Source organism: Larus michahellis, chromosome 1, assembly GCF_964199755.1.
Source record: "Larus michahellis chromosome 1, bLarMic1.1, whole genome shotgun sequence".
Lineage (NCBI taxonomy): Eukaryota > Metazoa > Chordata > Aves > Charadriiformes > Laridae > Larus > Larus michahellis.
The window spans coordinates 116,394,525-116,419,632 of NC_133896.1; the positions used below are offsets into that span (position 1 = coordinate 116,394,525).

A 25,108-nucleotide genomic window follows, 5' to 3' on the forward strand; every position below is an offset into this window, starting at 1 on the left:
GTGATGAAATTAGCTATTAAAAAAGATCATATTATTAAAGAAAGGCAGAGATGGAAAATGTTTTTGCATAACTTTAGCATACAAGAAAATAAACATGGTTTTCTTACAGCTCTATATTAGAAAGCTTAAGTTGTTTATCTAATGCAAGCATTATTACATCACGTTAAATTATTATTTCTCCCTTTAAGATACTAAGGAGGCTTTTTGGGGTGGATTATCAACTGCTTAGGTTTGTCTAGTTGCTGCTGATTATTTAATTGATGTTTCTACTTTTCTAGATGTGCCATCAAGTCCTTATGGAGTACGAGTTTTAGAGTTGTCACAAACCACTGCCAAAGTTTCATTCAATAAGCCAGATTCACATGGAGGTGTGCCCATTCATCATTACCAAGTGGATGTAAAAGAGGTAGCCTCAGAAACCTGGAAAATAGTTCGCTCCCATGGAGTTCAAAGTAAGTATACAAAAAATAAATGGAGTATTTTAACTGAAAAGAATGTCAAGGGAAAAGACTGCAATATATGTAGCTCATTCTTTGTTTGTCCATTAGTCTTAGTCCAGTAGCTGTATCTTCAGTTAATATTAATGAAGTCAGACATCTTTACACCAATTAGAAATCTTACTCTAATTTTGTAAAAGCCAACTGTTGCTTTTTATTATAAAAAAGTTTGGCAAACAAATTTACAGTTATTTTGCATTTTTCACTGTGCAGTCAAGAAAATATAAAGAATATTTTTGAAGCTATCAATTTCAAAGTGAGCAGAAATCACAGAGGGGTTACTTTGAGAATGTGCATTACATATGCAGTTAACTTAAAAATTTTAAGCAAACTATTATGTGATATTTAATCCTGGGCATTAATTACTGATTTCGAGCTAGTTAATAACCTTTCTATATCCTGTTAATGTTTACGATGTCTGTTTTGAAAGCGTATCTGTAATTATTCTTCAACAAACATTAAATGCATTTGTTAGATATTATATCTATTATGTATGTACTATATTAGACTTGACTGGAGCTGCCTTCCTCAAAATTTCACACTTTGGTTTTCTTTCAGCATAAGATGTTTTTAAGTTGTTGTGTATAGTTCATTTTGGTGATAATATGAATTGATCTTCATGGAATTATTGTAGTACAATACCTGTTTGAATTGTGTGGTAATTTATTCTAAAAACAGAGAGTAGAGTGGCAGGTACAAATACCTGCAGTCCATATGAAGACAATACTGCTGTGAAGTAGGTCATGAGTATTTAGGGTCTCTGCTGCCATCCCTACTAAAATTAAATATACAGCTTCTTTGAGAAAAGGACTGTATTAGTTCCTACATGCTGTCTTGTTATTGCCCCACACCTTCCTTTTGTGTAATTTGCCTTACTTTTTTCAGTTTATTCTCCTTTCTCACTTGGAAGTTTTCAGGGGGTTTAGCTTCTTTCAAGCATGTATTTTCTTCTTCATTTCTTTGTCCCCCAAGTGCAAGACTGAGAGATTTCGTTGAAAAAATAAAATAGGTCACCCTTATTTTGGACATCTTAAAGGTACCTCTTAATAGTGTGTATTATCACAGACTACTTCCAGTGATGGCAGAAAACTAGTAAATATCGAAATAACCTGAAGAGTCATCTTGGTCGACAAGTAGATAAATATTGGGAAGATAAACTACTGAGAGGACGGTGGACAATATTAAAAATTAATTCTAGACACATAATTAATTCATGCTGTTTTCTGAAATCTCTATTTGTATACCCCTGCACGGAAAGATTGAGATTGTATATCCTGTATTTCTCTGAATTTATCTCTGAACTACTTTAGAAATCAAAAACTATTTCAGAATTTCAAATATTCGTTAAGCAGGAGGCATCTGGTTTTTGTAAATCATGTTGGTGCTACACTATGTAATTTGATAGGGAAATCAAAAGGGACCTAGTTGCATTTATTGTAAGTTCTTGCAGATATTCTTTAATGAGTTAAAAACTTGTTCTGTTTGTGAGGTACTGTAGGCCCAAACTGGAAAAATCAGATGTGTTACCAAAACACAGACTGCACAGCACAGAGCAGAAAAAGTCTTCCCACATTACCAAAAAAACATATTAGTGTCCTTTTTTAATGAAAGTATTGCTAAATGTAACTGGAGTCTTTCCGAAAAATTCAGCCTTTGCTTGTTTCCTGAGCATTCCAAGGGTTTCAGCAACTGCTGTAAGACATCTCTTTAAACTTCTCTCCATTTTTGTTTTGGCCTACTTACAGTGTCATGGTAGTATAACATCGAGACATCCTCTTTCAAATCCCTTTTTCAGTTCCTGAAATAATTTTTAAAGAAGCTTTTCTTACTGTGAAGGCTTCTTTTTTGTTTTCTTTATACTTGTTGAGACTTTTAGTTTACTTTTAAGTCTTGAATGATAAAAATATTACATGTTTTTGAGACAGTTTCTCATTTCGCTCTAAGTAACTAAGGACCACTTTCCTACCATGCCTCAACATCTTCTCAGCTGACTGAGGAGGTAGACTCCTCAGTCTACACACAGTCAGTATTCAGTGTTAGGATTTGTAGTCAGGTCATCACAATTTCCATACTTGGTCAATAGTCTTTAATGGAAACAAAATCGTTTTTTCATCTGTTCCCATTTTGGAGACAGGTTTATGACTTAAGAGTCAGATATAAATGCGTTTTACACAGGGACAGTTAACTGCTTGCACATCTCAAGTAATGATGCATACATAATGCATGAGTCATGATTTTTTCCCAGCAGCCAGTGATAAACTATACTGAAATTTTACAGGATGTTTTTTACCAGACTGATTTAGCTCAGGAGTGATAAAACAGCACTGCAGCCTTTTGTTGCTGCAATGTAGGTAATGTGTAAATTCCAAGACTATCTTTTAAAGAAAAGAGGCAGAAAAACCTACGTGAAGGAGATAGTTGTGCCTGGGAGACTGTTGGCCTTCCAATACAGAGACTGTCAAGGCTAAACTGGGTCTTCTGGTCCCTCTTTACTATGACCAGAAGGAATATTGTGGTTGTCTTCATCTCGTAACAGAGAACAGCCATAAACTCATAAAATGAATGAAAACTGTATCTTTAAATGAAACAAACATCATGGAAATGTGCCACAGAAGTTAGTTTATAACTAAAGTCTTAATAAATGATTAATAGATGTTTCAAAAAGTTGATGAAAGGAATTTTGCTAACGCTAACAAGTAACTAATTTTCTTATAATTATGACCCAATCATTATGTATAAAACCTTCTACAAGCAGGATAATTCTCTGTTTCTATTTATATGAAAAAATACGATAGATGCTTACCAAAGTTGTTAGGCATTCTGATGTAATCAGTCATCCAGTAAATACAAATAAGTTTAATCAGAAAAATTAAGCCGTATGCAATGGATTCTATGCAAATCTGTTCAAACAGCCTGCAATTGTCTTCATCTCGGAAGAACGTTGCTGGTTTCTTCAAAGACTCCCTCAGAAGGTGGCTTTTGTCTCAAAGTGTACTAGTTTGAGCTGTTTTCGATCAAATTAAGGAGAAAATTCGAGAGTCTTGGAGCTGGAGTCAAGAATATCTGTCTCTCTGTTCCCTCCCCTTTGTCTTTTATAATGAAGAAGATTTCATCTGAAAGCTTGTCCTGATTGCAGCTATTGAAAGAGAGCAGAGAAAACGAAGCAATCATTCTGATACACCAACTCAGGCTATTTATGGATTTAAAAGTCACAATCAACACTGTCATAGTTCACCAAGAGATCAGTGAGCAAATGTAAGCCAGATTTTTCTGCATTTGTTAGATGCTCTTCTGAATATGAAAATTGTTTTGTTGCAAACTAGCTGCAAACCTCTGTATAGCTTCACTTTACAGTCATGGGATGAGGGGGCTCTCTGCGGGCTGGAAGCCTGGGGCAGGTGGGTGGTCAGGGACAGTCAGGGCTAAGAATGTCCTCAGGGCCCAGACATTTATAACCCTGTCAGTAGTGCAGAGAAGCCTACTAATCTTGAAGTAACGGAAGCGGGGATAATATTGGCAAGGTTCATTCTCCAAGGAGTCTTTGCATCCTTTCAGCCAGGCAGCTGCCAAATCCCTGAGTGTGGGGTATTGCCCATCCATCGATAACAACTGGTGAAGGGCATGTGCCATGCTTTCCTTTGTAGACACAAAGATACTTGTGCTGGGAAAAAAAGTTTCTTACCACAATCTTCCATGCAATTTTATTTTAAAAAAAGACATTCACTGATCAGTTTCTGAGTAATCAGCAGAGACTTCATGGGGAAAAAACCTGTATTATTTTTTCCCTTTCAAGCAGTATTGAATTTTCCAAGGAAAAAATAGGATGGACTTGGAGGCTGTGAGATTCAGTTCTTCAGATCCCTTCAGTCCTTCAGGAAGCACCACTGGTATAACTCTAATAGAGAAGGCATGAAGGTCTTGTTTTGCCTTAATAGCATTATAAACACTAATCATTCTGGTTCACAGGCAGCAAATGATGTATTCTAATGAAAGAGACTTAGCTTATACACAGACCTAAGCCACTGTGGAGATACATTTGAAACCCCCCCAAAAAAAATTCTTTTTGAAAAGTTTTGGATTTCTTCAACAGGAATACAAGAAACTTTATTCCACATTATAATTCAGCATAAGATGGGTATGGCCACTAAAATTTTAGTATTTTTTCCTTCCTACTTCCAATTTACAGATAGATAGATAAATAGAGAAACATGTCAATGGATCTTTCTTTTCAAAGCATATAATATTTATATAAGCATACAATACCACATAAAACCAGTCTCTGCATTTCTAGTGCCACTCCATTTGCTGGAGGTAGAGCAGCATGAAGAATGCAGAAAAACCCAGTCTCAAATTAACATTACTATGGAAATTCACCTATGGGATATGTGGATAGTTGTCACTGTCATTTTAGAGATGAGATATATACATTTTTGGATTTATGTAGCTAATAGCCTTCCTTTGTCTTCCTGTTCTCTCTCTTGCTTCTTCTGAACTGCAGTATTATTACTCCCGTATCTGTTTCTATCATGAAAGTGAAAAAATGCGCTCTTTTATTAAGAGGTATTCATAATGTTCTCTTTCTATCTTTTCATTAGATCAAGACCTTAGTGATATAATATTCAGCTCATACATGTAGTGTATTTGATATTTGTGATTGTTCTTGTGTTTGGAAATTCTCAGATTTAAGATTGGATTTTTTTTTTAAATCTGTTTTTGGGTACTGCTTTTTCTGATTTTTTTTAGGAAAGGTTTGGTAGAATTTTAAATTCTTGTATTTTTTACATTTTAAAAAATTCAATTTAAAAAAAAAAACCACCACATTTTCTTTCAATGTTAATCTGTAGCAATGCCCTAAAAATAACATACTCAAAGAATGCCTATTCTGACATCATTTTTAAAGCAATAAGTTCAGGTAGCTACTCAACATAACAACCCTGCATTCTTCTTAACTTTGGTTCTTAAAAAACAATGTCTCATGTTGTATATTTTTTCCAAAAAAAGAAAAAAGAAAACAAGAAAGCAAAACATCTGGGCTTTGCTAGTGTCTCCAGGTCATGTTTTTTTTCAGGAGATATTCTATTGAGTTTCAAGTCTTTTAACCAAATTATACCGGGACTTATAATTCAGCTTTTGTAGGATACTAACATAAAGTATTTTCTACAATGGACAAGTTATTTAAGCTAAAGTTATATATAAGTTTCCAAAAATGTGGGGTAGAAGAAAAAATATAGGAAACGAACATGTTGTAAAAGCTGCTTTTTTGAATCTATTTATGTGTTTTGAGTTTTAATGATAAAGGATGTTTTGTCTTTTGACATTTGAGATTCTTTAGATGACAGAAAGCAGAAGCTTTATGAAATAATTCACCAAATATAATATGATTCAATAATGAATGGATTACTCATAACTCTGTTTCATGCAGTAATGTCAAAACACACCAGAGATGCTTTACCAACATATGCTTATACTTTTTTATTGAATATTTTATCGAAGGAGACAATAATTTTCAAAATCTTGCAGTAGCACAATCAGGCTACATACAAAAAGCAGTTAAATATTGAATGTACATGGTTTTACAACTTTACATTATAATGCAAAATGAAAGGATGAAAAATATTACAACCTAAGAAATGCTGAAATCTTCATTCTTTGTACAAGAGAAGGAAATCTGTTGACAGGTAGACTACAAGTGCTATTATGTTATGTATCCGCAAAATAAGTATAACATATAGAGAGAATCAAAGGCATTATTTTGAAGAAAAAAATACTAAGAAAATGTGTACAGCATCTTAATCTTATGCAATAAATCAAAGATTTCAATAAATTTAATATTTTGGTTTTAGCTGTTAAGGAGTTCTCAAACTTCGAATGCTCATGCTAGTATTTGCTTTCAGCAATTTTTTTTCTTTTCTGTCTGGTTCTTGACAAATTGGAGATCAAATCTGAAATAAGTAATTCTTTGTAATTTCACATTCAAATCTCAGCAGGTTCAGTTAATTTTTTTTTCACCTAAGTTCAATAAATTTCATGTACTTCATGAAATCATAGAAAGAAAGAGACCTTGTGATCATTGGCTCCAAATTCCCCAGGCTGCAGCAGGGCCAGCTTCAAAGTTTTGTTAGGGTGCCCAGGGCTTTGTCCTGAGTTTTGAATCTCTCTGTGAATGGGAATTCCTTATTTAGCGTTTTGTTTGTGAAATTAGTGGGGGAGGGGATTTAAACAAGGTCCTGTCTGTACTATTTTTAGACATGCAAGTAACTTTTTTTTTTTTTTTAGGCACACTATAGTAGGGAACGGATTTTCTGTTACCCAAGATACGTTTTTACACTGCTGTGCTGTGTGGCATGGCTGGCACTTAAGGCCTTTTTACTATGTGTCCTTAAAGTTAGAGGAAGTTATGTACATGCCAGTGTTGATGATGTAATTAAAACTTGAAGTGTTATACCTCTGTGTTACGCTTTTTACTTTTGAATTGTCTATACCAGTGAGAAAGCATATATGTGTGTAGGCAAATCTTATTATAATCCTTATAGTCAGAAATATTTTGGTCTTTGAAATAAGGTCACTCCATTTTCTCTTTTACTTTTTGTAATATATATGACGTTCCAAGCAATGGAATGATGATTTTTCCTGTCTGTGCAGTTCAGGTTTTTGGGTAAAACTACTGAACTCCATTTTCGGTCTTTAAGCAAGACTTTTTGATAGACATCACATGGAAAGACGTTCTTTCAGAAGACTTTAGAAGTTTATAGTGCATGTATTTCCACGGAGATTTCAGAAACATCATTATGCAAAAAGATATCCTTTCTTATGCTAAAATATAGCGATTACTGTATCTTTTTATTGTCATGGGGAAGAAATCGAATAGATAAATTAGAATTCTCATGTACTACATCTTAGGTTGTCAGTTTTGTACTTCCTGCTTCTTTTGTACTGAAGCATGAAAGTATGCACCCCATTGATTACTCAAACGCTTTCCCAGTGTAACAATACTTCACCATTGAACTGGGAAGACTTTCAAATGAATTCCTGAGAGATATGAACCCCATAAAATTCCGTAATTTTCTTAATGAGTTTAATGATTAAGTAAAGTATATCTGTATAATTTGTAGATCAAACAGAAATAAGTGGCAAATATTTTGGTAGGCTAAGTCAGCATTCAAATTTATTTTGATAGTTGAAAATCTTCAAGGCAGAATTAATTAATGTCTGGTGCAAGCTGCTAAAGCAGAAGGAAAAATGCGCTCATTAGCCTGTTCCAGTGGGAAAATACATTTTTAGTAAGTATTTGAGACATTGAATTCCTTGGCATATCTGTCGGATATGGCTCCCTGTGACATGAATTGTGATCACATTCAGTTCTAAAATGACACTTGCTATTCCTGAGGAATGTTTCTGCATCTCTGGAATATCATGTATGTACTCAGGAATTTAGAAGAGATCTAAATAGAGATCTTTTCATATATGTTAAATGATGCCAGAAGTCATTCATAAAACATTTCTGGGTTGTGAATTCAGCTTTAGAATCTGGTTCTCCATTTAGCAGACTGTTAGGGAGACAGTTTAAGACCAGCGAAAACACAGATGAAAAAAATAAAATTGTTGTCACTTTATACCGAACTTGTGGTAGATGACGCACAATATGAAGAATCTTAAAATGTCACATTGATTGTCACATTGTCAAATTGACTTAAATTAATGATTTAATTTAAGAAATTGTCTGTTGTCTGTAGGCAATAATTGATAATATTGTAAATAAATCTGCATAGATCATTCCTGATATCAGTTAATATACGTATGATACTATTGCTAAGCCTAAACTCATGGGATTTCTCTTTCAAAAGAAACTGGATATTTAGCTTGATTCAAAAATATTTTTCTCAACTGAAACCAGCTTTGAAATCGTAAGAATGTGGGAGTTGCAAATATATATGTTATTAAGCTGTGATGATGTTAGATGTAAAAGTACAAATAACATGAAGAAAAAGTCCTTAATTTTAGTAAACCTAAATTCTTGGGATAAAATGGCATGACACAATTTGCAAGATGTCATACAACTAATAAAAAAAAAAAAAAAGTGAAAGAATGGACGCAATTTGCAACCAATATAGACCCCTGTTACATGGTAGGAAAAAGACCACTTTTTATCCAAATTAATTTGTGTGTGTACCTGCATGTAAGAAAGTTATTCATCCCTCTAATTCTGTCTGTACTATTCTTGGCCTCCATCCAGCTTAATCTTTGCTGTAAAATTCTCATGTGGATGGAAAGGTTGGGTTGTAAATAAATGTCTTAAACTAAATTACATGGATGGATTAGAGAGACTGGAAAGTGAGGAGACGTGTAAAGGGAAAGCTAGGTTTAAATATTTCAGGTTTTTATACAGACCAGAATCATCAGGAGAATGAAATGAACTTTTCACATTCAAAGGTGAATAAAATGTCATGAGAAGTGAAGAAAACCCAGACAATTTACTTCACAGCATGAGTTCATAACTAAAAGCAACTGAGTGTAATGCAGATACAACCACTGCCAATATCCGAGGTTACTCCTCTCTTCAGTAGCTTGTAATTCTGCTTGCAATTGCATTTAGTCAAACAGGCAAAGCTCATTGCAAAATGTGATTTATGTTCATGTGTCGTTGTTTTCTTTTTAAAGACACAGACTAGAAAATCTGTAAGAACAAATGCAAGACACTTTGATTGCAAGAAATAGGTGGCAAATATTTTAATAAGCAATTGAATCGAGAATCAGTTATTCCAAATATATTTCACATGGTGTTCCTCTGTTGTGATAACTCTTCGCTACTCCCTATTTAGACCTTTTCAGGCTTTTTATGATGGCACACTGTCAAGTAAATTTGCAGCAGACATGCTGATCTGATGTAAAGGTCTTGCTGATCTGGCTCTTAAGTGTAAATCTTCTTAAGTAGAGAGTGATGCAATGCAATATTGGATATGAATAACTGATAAATGAGATACATGGTGCAGCTGCAAATTTCGCCTTTCAAATCTGTATTGTATTCGTCTACATTTATTTTACATTGTCAATCTGCTTACAAAAATGTAAAGTACACTTATGGAATATTTATGCGTATATAAACTTCTGCTGCATTTCCTAATACAAAATTGAAAAGTGTTCCTGAAGGATAGAATATTGTTTAAGTATTTTCAAGGCCATTGAATGACAGAGTAGTTACGAATGGAGTTTTCCTTCTGCCACGTAGAACAATAAACAACAGAGAGATAGCATAGCCCTATCTGTATTACATTTCATGGTATCATTAAATGAATCTTCTTTTTATCACTTTTTTTCTATCAAGTCTCTCCTTTCTCCATTGGCAAGAAATAAAGTATAGTATGCAGGAGTAAGATGGGCGTGAGGAAGAAAAAGTTATGAATGAAAATTATCTTTGCATGTAAGAAACAAAAGAACTGTTGTTGAAATCATCATTCATGTCAGCCCTGAGGTCTTCACTTTTTCACGGTAGTGAACGTCATCAAACACACATCTGAGATCACATTTTAGTCCCTTTGCTTGTCACCGTGAGAATGGCTTCTGATGATAGCAGTCACCAGGAGCTGATTTAGTCTTACCTCAAATGGTGGTGGTTAGGTTTTTGCCAGCTGCTGCATTTGGTAACAGAGTAAGTAGAGTCTATTTTTCTCACACTTTGCATGCTCCGGAGTGGAAAATTGCATAGGTTAGAGGAATGAAAGGCAGAACTCCTTTGTCATCACCTGCTTCCTAGGTAGCTCCTAAGACTGCAGCAACATACTTTGGTCATGGCACAATTAGTATTAATGAGAGCTTCCAGTTTAAAAAATCTGGTCAGTGATAATTAATATACCATTCGAGAGAAGTGCATAGGAGACTACTTTTGTTGGCATTCAGACTTAGCGGCTTGCTCAGAATATGAAATTAAGCAAGTAAAATAAGTAGTTTAGAGAAGAGAAAATAATTCAATTTCTAATAAAGAATTCAGTGGTATGTTAGAGTATAATAATTCTCTGTACATAGGTAAAACTGAGCAAAGACATGTAGATTTTATATATGTTGTTCTGCTTATTGCTATTAGTATGCGGAATTACAATAAAGTTGAAAAGTGGTGGAATTTTAAATAGCAGTCTCAACTGAGATGAGAGTCTTGCTAACATATATTAGTTTCCCTATAAAAAGAAAATCTCTATTTCTCTGAGGCCAGTATTAGAAATTTTCATTCCTTTGTGTTCCACAGATATTCCTTTGGTTTAGCGTTAAGAATTCCTGAATTCTTAATATCTCTTTTGGAGCTTTGTAAGAGTACTGATATATTTGTAGTAATGAGTAAAGAGTAATTTTCTTAGGTATTTTGGGTTCATGTGGTTAAGAAGGTCGTCTCTTATCTGTGTCTTTAACACTGTGCCGTTTTGTAGCAACATAACAAAACTAGAGAATTGCATGAATCACCTTAAATCTGCTGCAAAGTCTCAAAGGAACAAAAAGATCACTCTAGCTCTGCAGAACTTGGCTGACAATAGGAAGAAGGTGCAGGTGTGAAAAGTAAACTGCTGCCATTATTTTCTTACACCTTGAAGACATTTTCTGTCAGTTTTTTTTCTTTTCTTTTTTTTTTCTTTTGGTGATAAAAAGGGAAGATATTTGGACCAGTAATCAGTTATTAGTTTAGGATAAGTTAGCATGTGCACATTCGACCTAACACTTTCCAGGTGCACCATGGAAACTACTGTGGACTTCGTGCTTGGAAGATACAAGGTTTGTCTGCTATGAACTCAAGTGAGGATTAGCTCACATTTTTTCTCAAGATTTCTCAGTAATGAAGAACTCCCAAATGGAGTTTTCAATGTAGGAGACCCTTTTCAACTCCAGCTTTGTGTTGCAAGTTTCAAATGGGATATTGGCTCACATCAGGATCTCCATTATAGGAACAGCAGAAAAATGGGCAGGAAAAAATGAAACAAATGTCATACTTTCTGCCCTACAAAGGAATGTAAGAGATTCTAGATTCTGGCATATATGAGAGAGACTGGGATAGGGTACACTTTGATTTATACAATTGAAGAATGAGATAAAGTGGTGTAACTGTAGCAGGCATAGAGGAAAGGAAGGTATGCACTCATAGCTAACCTCCAGCTCCCCCGTCAAAATACACTCCCTCCTTCAGTATTCCAGGGTGGATTCCAGACCTTGATATAAGACAGGGAATACATAGTGGCATGAGCTGAAATGTAACAACCAGCATGTTCTTTGTGGTCTACAAATAAATGGAATCCCTGTTCCTCTTAGAAGATCCTGTTTTAGTTTTTAGGTCACCTCCCAGTAAGCATTGTCTTTAGCCTTGATGGGTGTTCAAAAACAAACAAAAAAAAAAGGGATAAATGAAACAGCATAAATGATCTTAATAAGGGCCTTAATCGCCTTTCTGCAATGAGATTAACGCAGTTATTCCTTTACTACATATTGTAGTATTGTATATTCATTCAATAAAGTATTACATACTTAGAAGACTTAATTCTATTGTCTTTATGTGTTCATATTGCCAATGGAATTTCGGGTGTATTCAGTGGCTTAGAAATTCTTGTTATAGGAGAATTTTAAAGTCAATGTCTACAGAAAATAAATTTGATTTAGGAAAGGTTTAACTTCATCAGATTTTATATTTAGCAGTGTAATTTGTACTATTAAAATTGCAGCAATTATAGTCACATAAATATTTAACAATGAACCCTCATGCTGCTACACTTAGAACATTAGTCATATGTTAGAAAGCATGTTGAACAATACCTTTTTTTTGCATGATTAGGGGAACATCTGGCAGCAGTCCAAATCCCCATTGATTTTAATGTATTGTTTTATTGTTTCATAAAAAGTTTTAAGTGTAGTCTTTTTCAAATGGCTGGCTGTTTCTTCAAGCAATAGACTTTAAAATCCTTGTATTAAGAAGCGCACAATAGTTTTACAGCAGGGGAGAAAATGGGGGTCCAGGAACCAAGAACCAATTTATAGAATCATCGAAAGATTGGTTGGAAGAAACATCTGGAGTTTACCTGGTCTAATCTCCTGCTTGAAGCAGGACTGGTGCCAATCCTAGATCAGGTCAGGCGTGGCTTTGTCTAACTCAGTCTCAACACCCAAGGATGGGGATTCCTCACCCTCTTATCTTGCTGTAATCTGTTTCAGTGCTTCATTTATCTCCCAGTGAATAAGTTTTTCTAATAGCTGGTCTGAACATGCCTAGTTGCAGTTTATGACTGTTGTCCTTGTTATGCTGTTTGTCACTGTTGAGAAGAGTCTCACACCATTGATTTTGTTTCCACTAGGAAGGGATGGTAGGTGAGTATTCAATCGCTCCTTGGCATCCTCTTCATCAGACTAAGCCTCAGCATCTACTTATTGTTCGCGTGCCCTGGGCTCCTCTTGGTAGCTCACTGCTGGACCCTATTTGGTCTGGTTTGTGTTCCTGGATGCACAGTCGCAGGTTTGGCCCTACCAGCACTTACTAGAGGGGGTCAATAAACTTCTCTCAATCTGCCAGCTCCAAACGTAGCTCAAGTAGGCAGTCTGCCATGCTGGTGACAATGAGCTATGCAGCCTTGTTTGGATGTATTTGCCTGCTGCATGTATCTGCTCATTCCTGAGCCTTTCAGCCTGACATGAAGGACCCTTTCACCCTTGCCCCAAAGACCTACAGTTATCTTTGAACTAGTCAAGGTTTCTATTTTGCATCTTCTTGCAGCCTGCATGGGTGAACATACATGAGTAGGGTTAGCCAGATGGAACTCTGCTGTCTCTGCTTCTGCAACTATTTCTCCTTTAGTTGAGTTAGAGAACTGGGATTCGGGCTTGTGTGTTTTGAATTACAAGAGTGCGATCGGTTCTTCTAAGGACTGAGCTAAATTTCACCAGTCTCCAGGAGACTCATTTCCATAATTTTGATCGACTTGAGTTAATGCTTCTAAATTTTAGGATAGCAAAAGGTTAGCCATCAATGAAAGTTGTTTGATTTATCACCAAATAAATTTCACCGCTTCAGAACACCCACAATACTATACACACACAAAAAAATGGAATAGGTATTTCTTAAAAGCTGGTTCAAAAAGAATTATTCATTTAATGATAAAATGAAGGGCTAATGAGTACTTGGAGACCTGACATTTTAAAGGTTATGTTATTCAAAGAGCATTTGTTTTTGAAATGCATTTAAGTTGTGTGTTTTTAAAACTCAATACATATTTCCATTTTAACCTATTGAATTGTGTAAAGAAATGGTTTATTAAGTATGCATTTGATTTGCTTAAGATCTTATGGGGAGTAGCAACTGTTTCAAGCACTCTCCCAAAATTTAAATGTGTGGAAACCTAGTAAGTTTTTAATTGTCCATTCTTTCTTTATCCTCTTCTTTTCCCCTTCTATCCCCTTCTCTCTCCACCCTTTCATATTGCTTCCCCTCCATTTCCCATCCCTTTAAGAGATACAAGTACCATTTATGGAAGTTAGTTAACTCCATTTTTAAAGGTGTGGTATTAAGCAGTTGGCTTTGGTCATCATAAAGCTTGTATAGGCAATTTTAAACTGAAAACTTGGATAAAGAGATTAGAAAGGGAGGGCTGTTTTTTAAAAGAGATATCAACCCCATTCTCAGTAAAGCTTTGAATATCTGTGAATTTGTTATTACAGTTGAGGAAAAGAAGCAAATACTGTTAGCATGATAAAAGACATATGTTGGCTTTGTTCTCTGCTGCAAAAAATATAATTTTGGAAGTAACATACTTCTTACTGAAAACTAAACCAAAATCAAATGTATTTGTTTACAGAAATAGAATGTAATCAAAATAGCAAAATAGGTTATTACCTCTTTCTGTATAAAAGGACAATACAGAAACAATTGAATAGAAGCAGTGCTGTGTCAAACATTAAGAAAGGGAAGTTGACTTGTGGTCCAAAGTGTTGGGTTATATATATGAGTAAGATGAAATTAAAGGAATTAAAGAGAAAGGAAAATTCACCTACATGAGTTTTAATGCTGGTGATATGAAAAATCAGGAGAATTAGGACAAAAAAAGTATTATTTTATGAATAGTTAGTATATCCATTACATACTCTTATATATTCTTATTACGTTTTTATATATTGTCATTTCATATTTTTAGAAGGTTTCTGTATAGAGAACAAGAATAGCAAGTTGGAATTAGTAGTGATAGCTTGTGTTCTCCTAGAAATTTTGGCAATTTATAATTATGGAAATTTTGCTTTTGCCAAAAGTGCACTAAAAGCAATAACATTAAAAATAATACAATTTTTAATAAGAATCTCTTCTCCTGACCTACCCCACCTTGCACACACATCAGGCTAAGAGTGTGGAAATATCTTCAAACCTTTTCCAAGAAAAGAAAGGCCAGAGATAAGAACAAGAAGAACAGAGCTTGATTATGGTAGTCAGATTTAACCAAATAACTAAAGAACAGAAGCAGATTTATTATACAGGAAGCTGAAATTGCAAGGGATAGATAGCAAGAGGAAAATTCTTAAGATTTACACTGTACTGGAGTACTGAAGGCCAGGAAAATTGGCTGTATACATTCCTATCCTTTGGGTTAGTATATGACATACTATTGTCCAAGTCATCTGCAGCTTCAGTGAACTAGACAAAACAGCAGCTAAGAAAAATTGAGTGAACAAGCAACTTAACTACAGATACTTGAAGGAACTACTTCAAATTTGCAAAAATATTTTGATAGTAATCAAAAAAGATTTTGGCATACAATGAAATCAATGGAGAACTACAAAATGTTTTACACAGCTATAGCATAACAGTAAAATTATTATGGTTTTGTTTCATTTTAAGTGAGACTGTGTGTTTGAAAAATAAATTCAATTTTATCGATGATAAGAACCAAAATCTACTGAAGCCAGATCCTAGTTGCACAGGATTGTTGATAGGGTAAGAGACTAATCAGCACAAGTGGCAGAATTTGTTCATAAAATATTCTATATCATTGCCAATTAGGTATAGTACAAAAATTTAAAGAACATATCATGATAATACGGGTTTTTTATCAATGGGGGTATAAATACCTTTTCTAAGCCTATAGCCTAAAAATATTACATGAAATTAATAATTTTTAATTTTTCTTAACACTAGTTTGTGTAAATGACTACTTCATGTGCAATTCATGCAAGTATGCTTCAGTTCTCAATAAGGTTGTGGGAGCAGTTTACTGATACAATGATCTACCTCAGTAAACTGCTTTTGTTCCAGGAATGTTTCACCTAGGATTTTTTTCTTTTTCTAAATGGTGTGCTATGCTGTGATTTAGATTAAATACAGGTTGAATGAACATTGATTTTTAAATAAATAAACTAGAAAATGAACTTCTAAAGAAAACCTATTCATTCTTACCTCCTAAGTATGTTAAATGACAAAACCCATCTTCTGGATTAATGCTGATTCAATATATTGTAAACCATGTTGCCAGTCCACAAATTTGCTCTTTTCTAGGGGCTTTGGATTACATTCTTGCTTGCTTTATTTTCATTAATTTATATCACTGTACATTTTATAATTGTCCCATAGATTACTTAATCTTTTCTTTTTAGTTTTATTTCAACAAAAATAGGTACCAAAGGTAATCCTCTGTATGACTGTCGGGTGCTGATGCTACTTCTGGTTCAATTCGTATATCTGATATATCAGAATCCTACCCAATATAAATAAAAATTAAATATTTGGAGAAAAGGAGCTTAACAGGACAATTGTGTTTTAGGGGCTGTACACAAAATATTAAATCAATTTTTGTCAAGTGCATTTTTTATATCAACTACTGAAAAGTATTTTTTAAGGAAATTATTAATGTTAGTGAACATTATATTATCTTAATTATACCTGATCTACCACATGCAATAATCATACAATTATAATGCAAAGAATGATGGAAATTCCTGACAGAGCCATTCTCTCTGATTTTTAAAATGGTTGCATTTGTTTCTAAGTATACATTTTAGGGAATGACTTAAGGCTTGATCCTGTCTCTATATATATTAATGGAAGTTATGCCCATGATATCACTGGCAGTAGGATTTGATACCATTATGCTTTTTCAGATAATGTGCAACTTGAAATATTTTCATTATTAAGTTCATTTATTTATGTTAGTTGAATCCTGACATTATAGCCAGATGCTAGAATGAGTATTTATGAAATTAATTGTTATTTGGGCAAGGCAGACAGATGGAACTGAGACAGTGCAACTGGTTTTGCATATGAATAAACATTTTGCCTATGGTGTAGCAAAACTCTTTTTCATTTTTTTCATGTATTTCTCCCCTTTCTCCCCTGTGGCAATTTCTAACTTCATTTTTTCAACACTTCTGTGAGCTAATTCTGTGAGGCTCAGCTAGAAAAAGAGTTTCATAGTCTTCCTCCTATTGTGGACAAAACTGTGTTGCTCATGCCAGGCAGACAGAGGTTTTGGGAGAAGTTCCTCAGATTGTGCGGCATCTACAAAAGTCTGAGATATTCATACAGAACCTTAAAGCTATGCTACCATAGGTTCCTCACCTTTCTCCTCACATGTCCTACTACCATAGATTCCTCATTGCTCTCTTCGTGTGTCTTATTCTTCTGTACTTAAAAGAACATGAGTCAACATCACAAAGAGAAACCCGTTTAAGCTTCATAAAAATACTGTTCAGTTTTTCCTCTGAGATTCAAGTATTTCCAGGGGACTCAGTTTTTCTTTGAGAGTAGTAAAAAAATGAGTTTAAGGTGCAGAAAATTCTGCTAAATCAAAACACTCCACTTGTTAACCTGCACAGTATTCATTCTGCATTCGGTCTGCATAATAACAGAGATTCAGACTAGAGGGAAAGAAATAGGAAAAAAAATTCCTAAAATTTGTAATACTCCTCTGACAGAAATTTCAAACTGCTGCCACTATCTGAAATATATATGAGTGACTATGATATTTCAGCAATGATATATCTCAGGTACTTTGTTTCAAAATAAATTTATATCTTACTTTAGTTATATCGGACATCCTCAAGGGATTGAATTTGGAACTGTAAGAATATTGTTTTATGCAACAGGTAGCTCTCTGATAAGAACAATGTATCAATATGATATTTCTCTTAATTAACCTCCTATAAGATTTACTTTGGGACTAATGTGCTGTAACTGTACTATTAATTCCCCTAACCTTCCTTGCTTTGGTGATGGCTTATGTAATATATCACAGTCCTTAGAAATTTCTGAGGTAGATTTCCTTTGGTGAAAAGACAATTTAATAAGTCAGGCATTTCCCCTCTCATTCTACTGTAATAAGGTAATATAAACAACCTATTCCTGGACCAGAAAAGCAGCAGGGGATTTTTGTTTTGTTTTTACTGACTCAGATTTATGGTATAATTTATTTCACAGCAAATCTTCTGTAAGATGTTGTTTCCCTATTGTTCATCTTGATAGTAGTTAAAATTCTGCAATAATAAATTGAACTTTTCTAGCTGAAATGCTTATACCCTGTATTTTAAATAGCAATGGTGTTCTGCAGTGTTGTCTATGTAATGTATATTTTTTATGGCTTTTTCTCTGTACTGTGTTTGTCCTTTAATGTTTTAGATTTACTTGCAAATTAGAAGAATCAGTATAATAAAAAATAAGGACTTTATTTTTAATGTTGCTTAAACTTTAGGATTCTTGCCACAGAATAGGTTAAACTGAATTTTGTTATTTGGTAAAGCTTAATTCTTTTTGGTTGTTACGTTTGCTTTAAAGTTCCATTCTAGAAAATTAAAAAAACTATGTTCCTTGCAAACCCTGTCAAAAAAGCATTTATAATTTTGTTTTAAACTCTCTATACGGTATATGAAACCAAAACCAAAATAGCTGGTAGCTTCTTGTGTCGTGATCTCCTCCAAGGGTACCATGTGATTTGCAGCCTCCCTGTCTGTGTTCTTACAAGTGGAAACCGCTAAGCTCTGAGCTGTTGTGCACCATGTTAATTGAGCCCAGCATTACCTGCAGAGTTCACAGGAGAATCTTCTGTTTCTTCCTCTTTGGAGTATTTTTTCAAAGTCTGCTCCTCAATGTAACCAATCACTATGTGAATAATCCCAGAAAAACCTGTTAGTCTACAAAATTGAGTTCTTCAGATAAAGCATGCAGATATTGTGATTAGAAGAAAATATGAAAACAGAAGCAGATAGATAGGACAGGCAGAAAAAGACTGAAAATTTTCAAATTACATTCTGAAAGATATAAAGGAATTTCACTGTCATTATATTTGGGACTTGATATATGCCCTTGAATATGGCAAGGGCATAATTCATACATACACTATGCAGTGAACTGATTTTTTCATATTCATATACAAAAAGTGAAAGTCCTGTATTTCCTTTCAGAATATTATTTAAAATTTTACAGCTAATTACTTTAGTGATCATTGAAAATCGTATTCAAAATATCCATTGTGACCAGGGATTTGTAAGAAGTTGCATTTGTATATGGAAAGATGAATAAGCTGATTTTATACTTAAATGACAGATATGTATCTTAAAAAAAGAACAACAACAAAAAAAAATAACCACCCCACAAGTTTACTTAGTATTTTCTTCCATTCTTAACTTCAAAAATGTACAACATTTATCAAGCAGGGAGTTTTCACTACTCTTAGATTGCTTTTAAGCCTTGCATTTTTCTCACATACTGTGGAACAGTTCCTTAATCTTACTTAATTATTCTAAATATTCTTTTACAACTGGAGTATTTAAAGTATTCTGATCAAGAATGGTTATTTTCTTCATTTTCCAAGAGGACACAGTTATACATATTTTTCCTGTGTATAAAATGTATCCACATTATAGCATCACTAATACCAGGTGGTTTCAGTTTTTGAGGACTTTTTATGCTACCAGATTTAGTTGGGTTAATTCCATAAATGCATTTGTAAGAGTCACTGTATCTAGATGCATAGTGCTGTGCAGGGGATTCTAAAGTAGACACTGATTCTTTAAATACATGTATAAGTAATTTTATTCATTGAGATAGGCCCCAGGAGTCACTCAAGTGTTTATAGAATCAGATCCTTAGGTTTTATATAGTTAACACATTTGCATTTTATTAAGTGTAGGCTCATAGTCATGCTTTTATGTTGTTTAAATTTTAAAAACATTTACAGTAACACTAATTTTTAGTATGCCCTAAGGTTTATTTTTACTGAAATTATTCAGCCTTGGAAAGTAATCGTGGCTGAAAGGCAACTCAAATATTGCTACAGCTTGATATAGGCTTTAAGTTTTGTCTTACCATAACTGAATGTTATATATCAAAATCCTTCCCTTCTCCAAATTGAATTCTTATTCTCATGATGGTACTTTATTTTTTCATGACATGGTTATACTTTAAATTTTGATATTTTTAAATCTCATGAAGATGATAATGCTAAAATATGCCGGAAGACACACAATTCTACTGTTTTGTTTACAAGAAAGCACTTATCATGTTTCAATGGCAAATTCATGCAAAGTGCTTATAATAGAGTGTGAAATGTAAAAGTTACTATTTTTTTCAAAATTCGTTAAATCCCTTTAGCTCCACATGTAATGGGACCTCTGTCTTTCTGCTGCAGAAACTAAAGAAAGAAAATCTAATAAATTTGGACTCAAAAGAATAACAAAGAGTACTGACAGAAGTAATTATACTTTCATTAAATATATAACTTGAAAAGCAAGCCTAAAGCAACTATTAAAACACTCTTCTATAATGAAAAAACCTAGGGTCCCTGGAGACTGAAAAAGAGACTACTGGTTCTTTCTCAAGACACTACAATGCGGTATCCTTTCATAAGATAATACAGCCCCTGCTTTTCTGTGCAAGACAAATATTGATGTGCTTCCAGTAAAGTCCATCCAATTTATGTCCGTTTCCCAGTATGAATCTGACATCTGGAGAGCTCATCACAGAGCTGGCAAACAGCAAGCATGCAATTGCGGTAGCGGCAATAAAAGGAAGGTTTCTTGTAAAGGTGGGGTAATGATCCAAGAACTCCATGTGGATTGAAGTTTCCAAGTGCATATTCAACATTGATAATAGTAATGTACAGTACGATGGTAAAATATAATACTGCATTCCCATAAAGGATCCTGGAATCCAACATCCTTCTCCTAGAGTTTGTTTGTAGACTTGTTGCTGTACATAACAGCAACAATATTCTTAGTGCTGTGCAATATTCTTTTTGGCAAGATTTCCCGTGTTTTCTATTTCTGATAGAATCATAGAGATAGGTTCAGGCTGTGTGAAATATTGTTGCCAGGGATTCAGTCTTGATTTCTGAAAGCATGTCCTAAGTTCACACCTGTTTGCTTCCCAAATCACTTTTTTGGGTTATAGCTTAATATGCATTTCCATACACCTCCTCTTAAATATGTACAAACATGCCTAATTCACTCTCAGGTCCTTAGTAGGACTCTTCCCTTGATCGTCGTAACTACCTGTCATTTAGGTCTTGAACATAGTGTTGAACTGGCAGACCATAGCACCAGTAATTCACCACTAATGTGCATGTAGCTGCATCCAGAAGTGTAGAACGAGGATAATTGATACTACTTTCCATGAGAGAAAAACGGCAAGTTATGAACTGTATGAAGGTTGGTTCAACATGCATCAGATGCCCGTTGCCAGCTAGGAGAAAGGAAACTTCCATAGTTTTTTGCCAGATTTGTATTTCCTGTGCTCACGTCCTGAACATAAAATATCAATTGCCATCAAAGTCCGTAATTGTTGCCTATGGTTTCTGTTACACTGACATTAAATTCCTTCAGAAGCATAACTTGCTCAGTCACAGCAATGATTTTAGGCAGATGAAAAAAAGGGGACTATTAACACTTAGCAAGAAAGCTAAGTCTGGAACCATCGGACCATTAAAAAATGGAACTCTTAAGTTGCAAATGAAACAAACAAATTATGAAAGTGCCTGACTTTTTTTTTAGATTTATTGTGTCATCAATTTTTTTTCCCATATTTTTTCTTTCCTTTCCTTTAGCAATGGTTGTTCTCAGCAATTTGGAACCAAATACGACCTATGAAATCAAAGTAGCTGCCGTAAATGGAAAAGGGCAAGGAGAGTATAGCAAAATTGAGATCTTTCAGACTTTACCTGTCCGTAAGTAATACTTGTGCTATTAAATGAAAATATAAATGAATATAAATATTCTTATTAGAATATTTTATCTGCAGATCAGCTAATAATTTCAGGTATGCTTCACTGTGGATAATATGTTTTATATTTATACGTTACCTCTCAGTGTATAACGTCAGTCTTTACATTGTTTCTCATAAATCATGTTTTGTTCCTCGTCCCTTCCCCCCCCAACCAAATAGCATGAATGAACTTAAACTGGAGAATTTATCCCGTTACCCATATTTTTGAGACTTAGGCAAACCTTTCTTTTGCATTGAAGAGCACAAACCATGAAAGATATTAGATTAAGGACTTTTTGTCATTCACACTCAGGGCATTATAGATATCTATGAGAAATGAATTGGCCCTTTTGGGAGACATTTCTTCAGCAAACTATGCTGCCACAAGTTTTGCAGTTATGAAGCCTCAAACAGAAATCTTAAACTATGGAAAAATTATGAGAATAAATTGTTTTAACTATGATTACATGCAAATGATAAATGCTATGAAGGTATTCTATATTTGTAATATCTTTTATAGACAAGAAATTCAGATTTAAATATTAAGGGCTAATGAAAAATATTTTTCTCAAATTACTTTTAAATAGAAACAATAAATTAAACACAGAGAAGAAAAATAAAGGAATTATCAGATGGCACTGTATAGTACTCAAATATATATTGCAAAATTTATTAGCAAGTATTACTAGACTAGTGTCTCATAAATCTGTTGCAGCTGAACTGTTTTCTGAGTAGCGTGTTAGTCAGTATAGTTAGGAATACTGTCCCTAATGGAATGAATAATACAAGTTGCGCAAAAGACTGGCAAAAGACTACAAAGAACATAAAATATTTCCGTGTTATTACAAAATGTTCTTATTGATACGTTTCTTCTGTCCAAGACCAGTAACTTGTCAGCTTTCAAATTCCTTTTTTTTAAAGTATATGCATATTCTAAATATATTGAACGACAGATAAAATAATTTGCTGTTATTCATATGGAACATCATACCTAATAAAAAGTGATAGAAACTGATAGAAATTATATATATGTTATCTGATAGAAAGCTATGCTATGTTGAGGTGCAAGTTAATTTATCTTTACCATGATAAGGGATAAACACAAATATTAAAAATATTTCTAAAGGAACTGAATCTCTCTGGGTAAATGCAAATTTACAGATATTTTGAAGATAACACTTCAGTATTACAACACATGTTCACTTAGGATCTGACTTAAAATTTATAGAAATGATAAATATTCTGTGAAGTTCCATTAGCAAAGTGGCTTAAGCTGGTTATTAACCCTTCAATTGTACATGTAGGAATATTTTTATCCTTTCATTACAGAGAAAATTTGTTTTGCTTTTGTAAATCTTATTCTTCATATTTATTCTTAATATAGTCTACTCTAAAAGTATGTAATTTTGCCTTGGCACATTTATTGAACAGTTAATTTACCTGATATCTGTATTACAATTAATTCTTGCACATAGGACTAAAGCTCGTGCTTAAGGTTAGTCTTAAAATTCAGTGTGACGAGCAGCTCACCAGCCTTGCTGAACTGATGCCTAAATCATTTCTGAAGTAAATTACATTTCAAAGCATCAAAAGTCAGAAAGTCTCAAAGAAACTAATACTTCTTTCATGCTTGACATAATTTTGTTTCCTCATGTGAGATAATTAATCTACATTAGAACATACTTTAAGCAAAACATTTAACACACTTATTATGGATGTTCTGCAGTGCTTGGAAGGATCGTATTCCTTTTAAAGATTTTGATTAATAATCTTGTGGACAAGCTCCGATCTGTAATTTAAGACTTATCTTATTGCTGAATTATTATTAATTACTATTTTTTCCGTTGTTTAGGGGAGCCAAGCCCCCCTTCAATTCATGGGCAACCAGGAAGTGGCAAGAGTTTTAAACTTAGCATAACTAAACAAGATGATGGGGGTGCGCCCATTTTGGAATATATTGTCAAATACAGAAGTGTAAGTATTTCAGTCAATCAAAATAGGTGGGTTTTGCTTAGTAATATCTGCTTTTAAGAGATAGAATGTTAATATGATTTGAAATGTAACAAAATGATTGGGATTTTTTGCAAAAAAAGAAGATATAGTATAGTATGTTTTCTCTTGTGACTACGTTGCTAATGCCACATTATATAAAAAAAAAGGAAAGAAAAGCACCTGGCTCTTCCTAAATGTATCATTGAAAGTTCATTCTAACAAGAAAACTATATTCGCTGGTTTGTTACGTGGTAAATGAAGAACATTCATGTTCAGCTCTCAAAAGTGCAGTACATTAGCAGACATTAAAGTTACATAATTAAGGGTTGTTTGAACAGCAAATTATTAACCTGTTACAAATATGACTGTATTGATATATAGCTTTCTAGAGATAGAAAGCTATATTCCAGTGCTCCTTATTAATTTTAAATGAGATTAATTATCTGATCATGTTTCATATTTTCTATCTTTCTAGATTCCACAGGTCAGCTTAAAAAAGCCAAATAACTGGCAAATTGTTCAGACTTTGATGAGTTTCAGTGTACATATCAGTTATTTAACAGCCATCATGCAGAGTTTACTTGTCTTCTGTCACCTAGAATCTGATTTGATGTTCTCACCAAATGTGGCAAGTTTAGAAAACAGTCTTTTCTGCAATGTGTTATTTCTTTTTCTATTAAAAAAAAAAGAGTTATTTTTTTAATTATTAAAGTAGCTAAAATATCCTTCATTTCCTGATATACTGCTTAGAAATGATTGGGTTGAAGAAGTAACTATACAGCTAGCAAAAACAATGAATTTAATTAAAAAGTGTGCATTTTCTAATAATTTTGTGTTCCATTAGGAAGATTATAGTACTTTTATCTGACTCTGACTAGACCCAGTAAAAAGACATTTAACAGAGTTCAATAGCGTATTTACATGGCAGTTTTAAGAGTCTAAAAGAGATTGGGAATGTTAAATGACATTTAACAGAAGATAGTGAGAAATGTATTTAACAGAAACAAGAAATCTTTGAGAAATTAAATGCAGAACCTGTTTTAGTGTTCCCAAAACCCAAATCCTTATTTTGTAATAGTTTTTGTCACATTTCCTGGCGTTTCCTAGAACGTCACTTTTTGGTGATTTTTCTGGGATTATCCAAATGCTAAACCTGGCACGTAAAATGATTTTCCGAAGCTAAGTATAACCAAAGAAGATTGGTAGCTCCAAACCAATAGAGAAAAATTTTGTAGAGCTTTTAAGAGTAGCCTGAGGGAATAACCAGCAGTTATTCTGATATCACTGATCCCTAAATCTTGATTGACCTTCTTAAATGACTTTCAGTCCAGTGAGTACAGTTGTCATAAAAGAAAAGTAATTGCAAAGAAGAGAGAAGGTAGTAAAATATGGAATACAAGATACAATGCCATTTTGTGGGATTGAG

The 25,108-nt window shown here is 33.8% G+C and overlaps 1 protein-coding gene across 1 annotated transcript in view; it reads left to right on the top strand.

Annotated features, from left to right (window-relative positions):
* NCAM2 (neural cell adhesion molecule 2) overlaps window positions 1–25,108 on the top strand; it is a 301,713-nt gene that overhangs the window by 231,935 nt on the left and 44,670 nt on the right. The window contains exons 12-14 of the mRNA XM_074599962.1: window positions 279–452; window positions 21,533–21,652; window positions 23,543–23,664. Coding sequence (XP_074456063.1) covers window positions 279–452; window positions 21,533–21,652; window positions 23,543–23,664 — 416 coding nt within the window. The remainder of the gene's footprint in view (window positions 1–278; window positions 453–21,532; window positions 21,653–23,542; window positions 23,665–25,108) is intronic.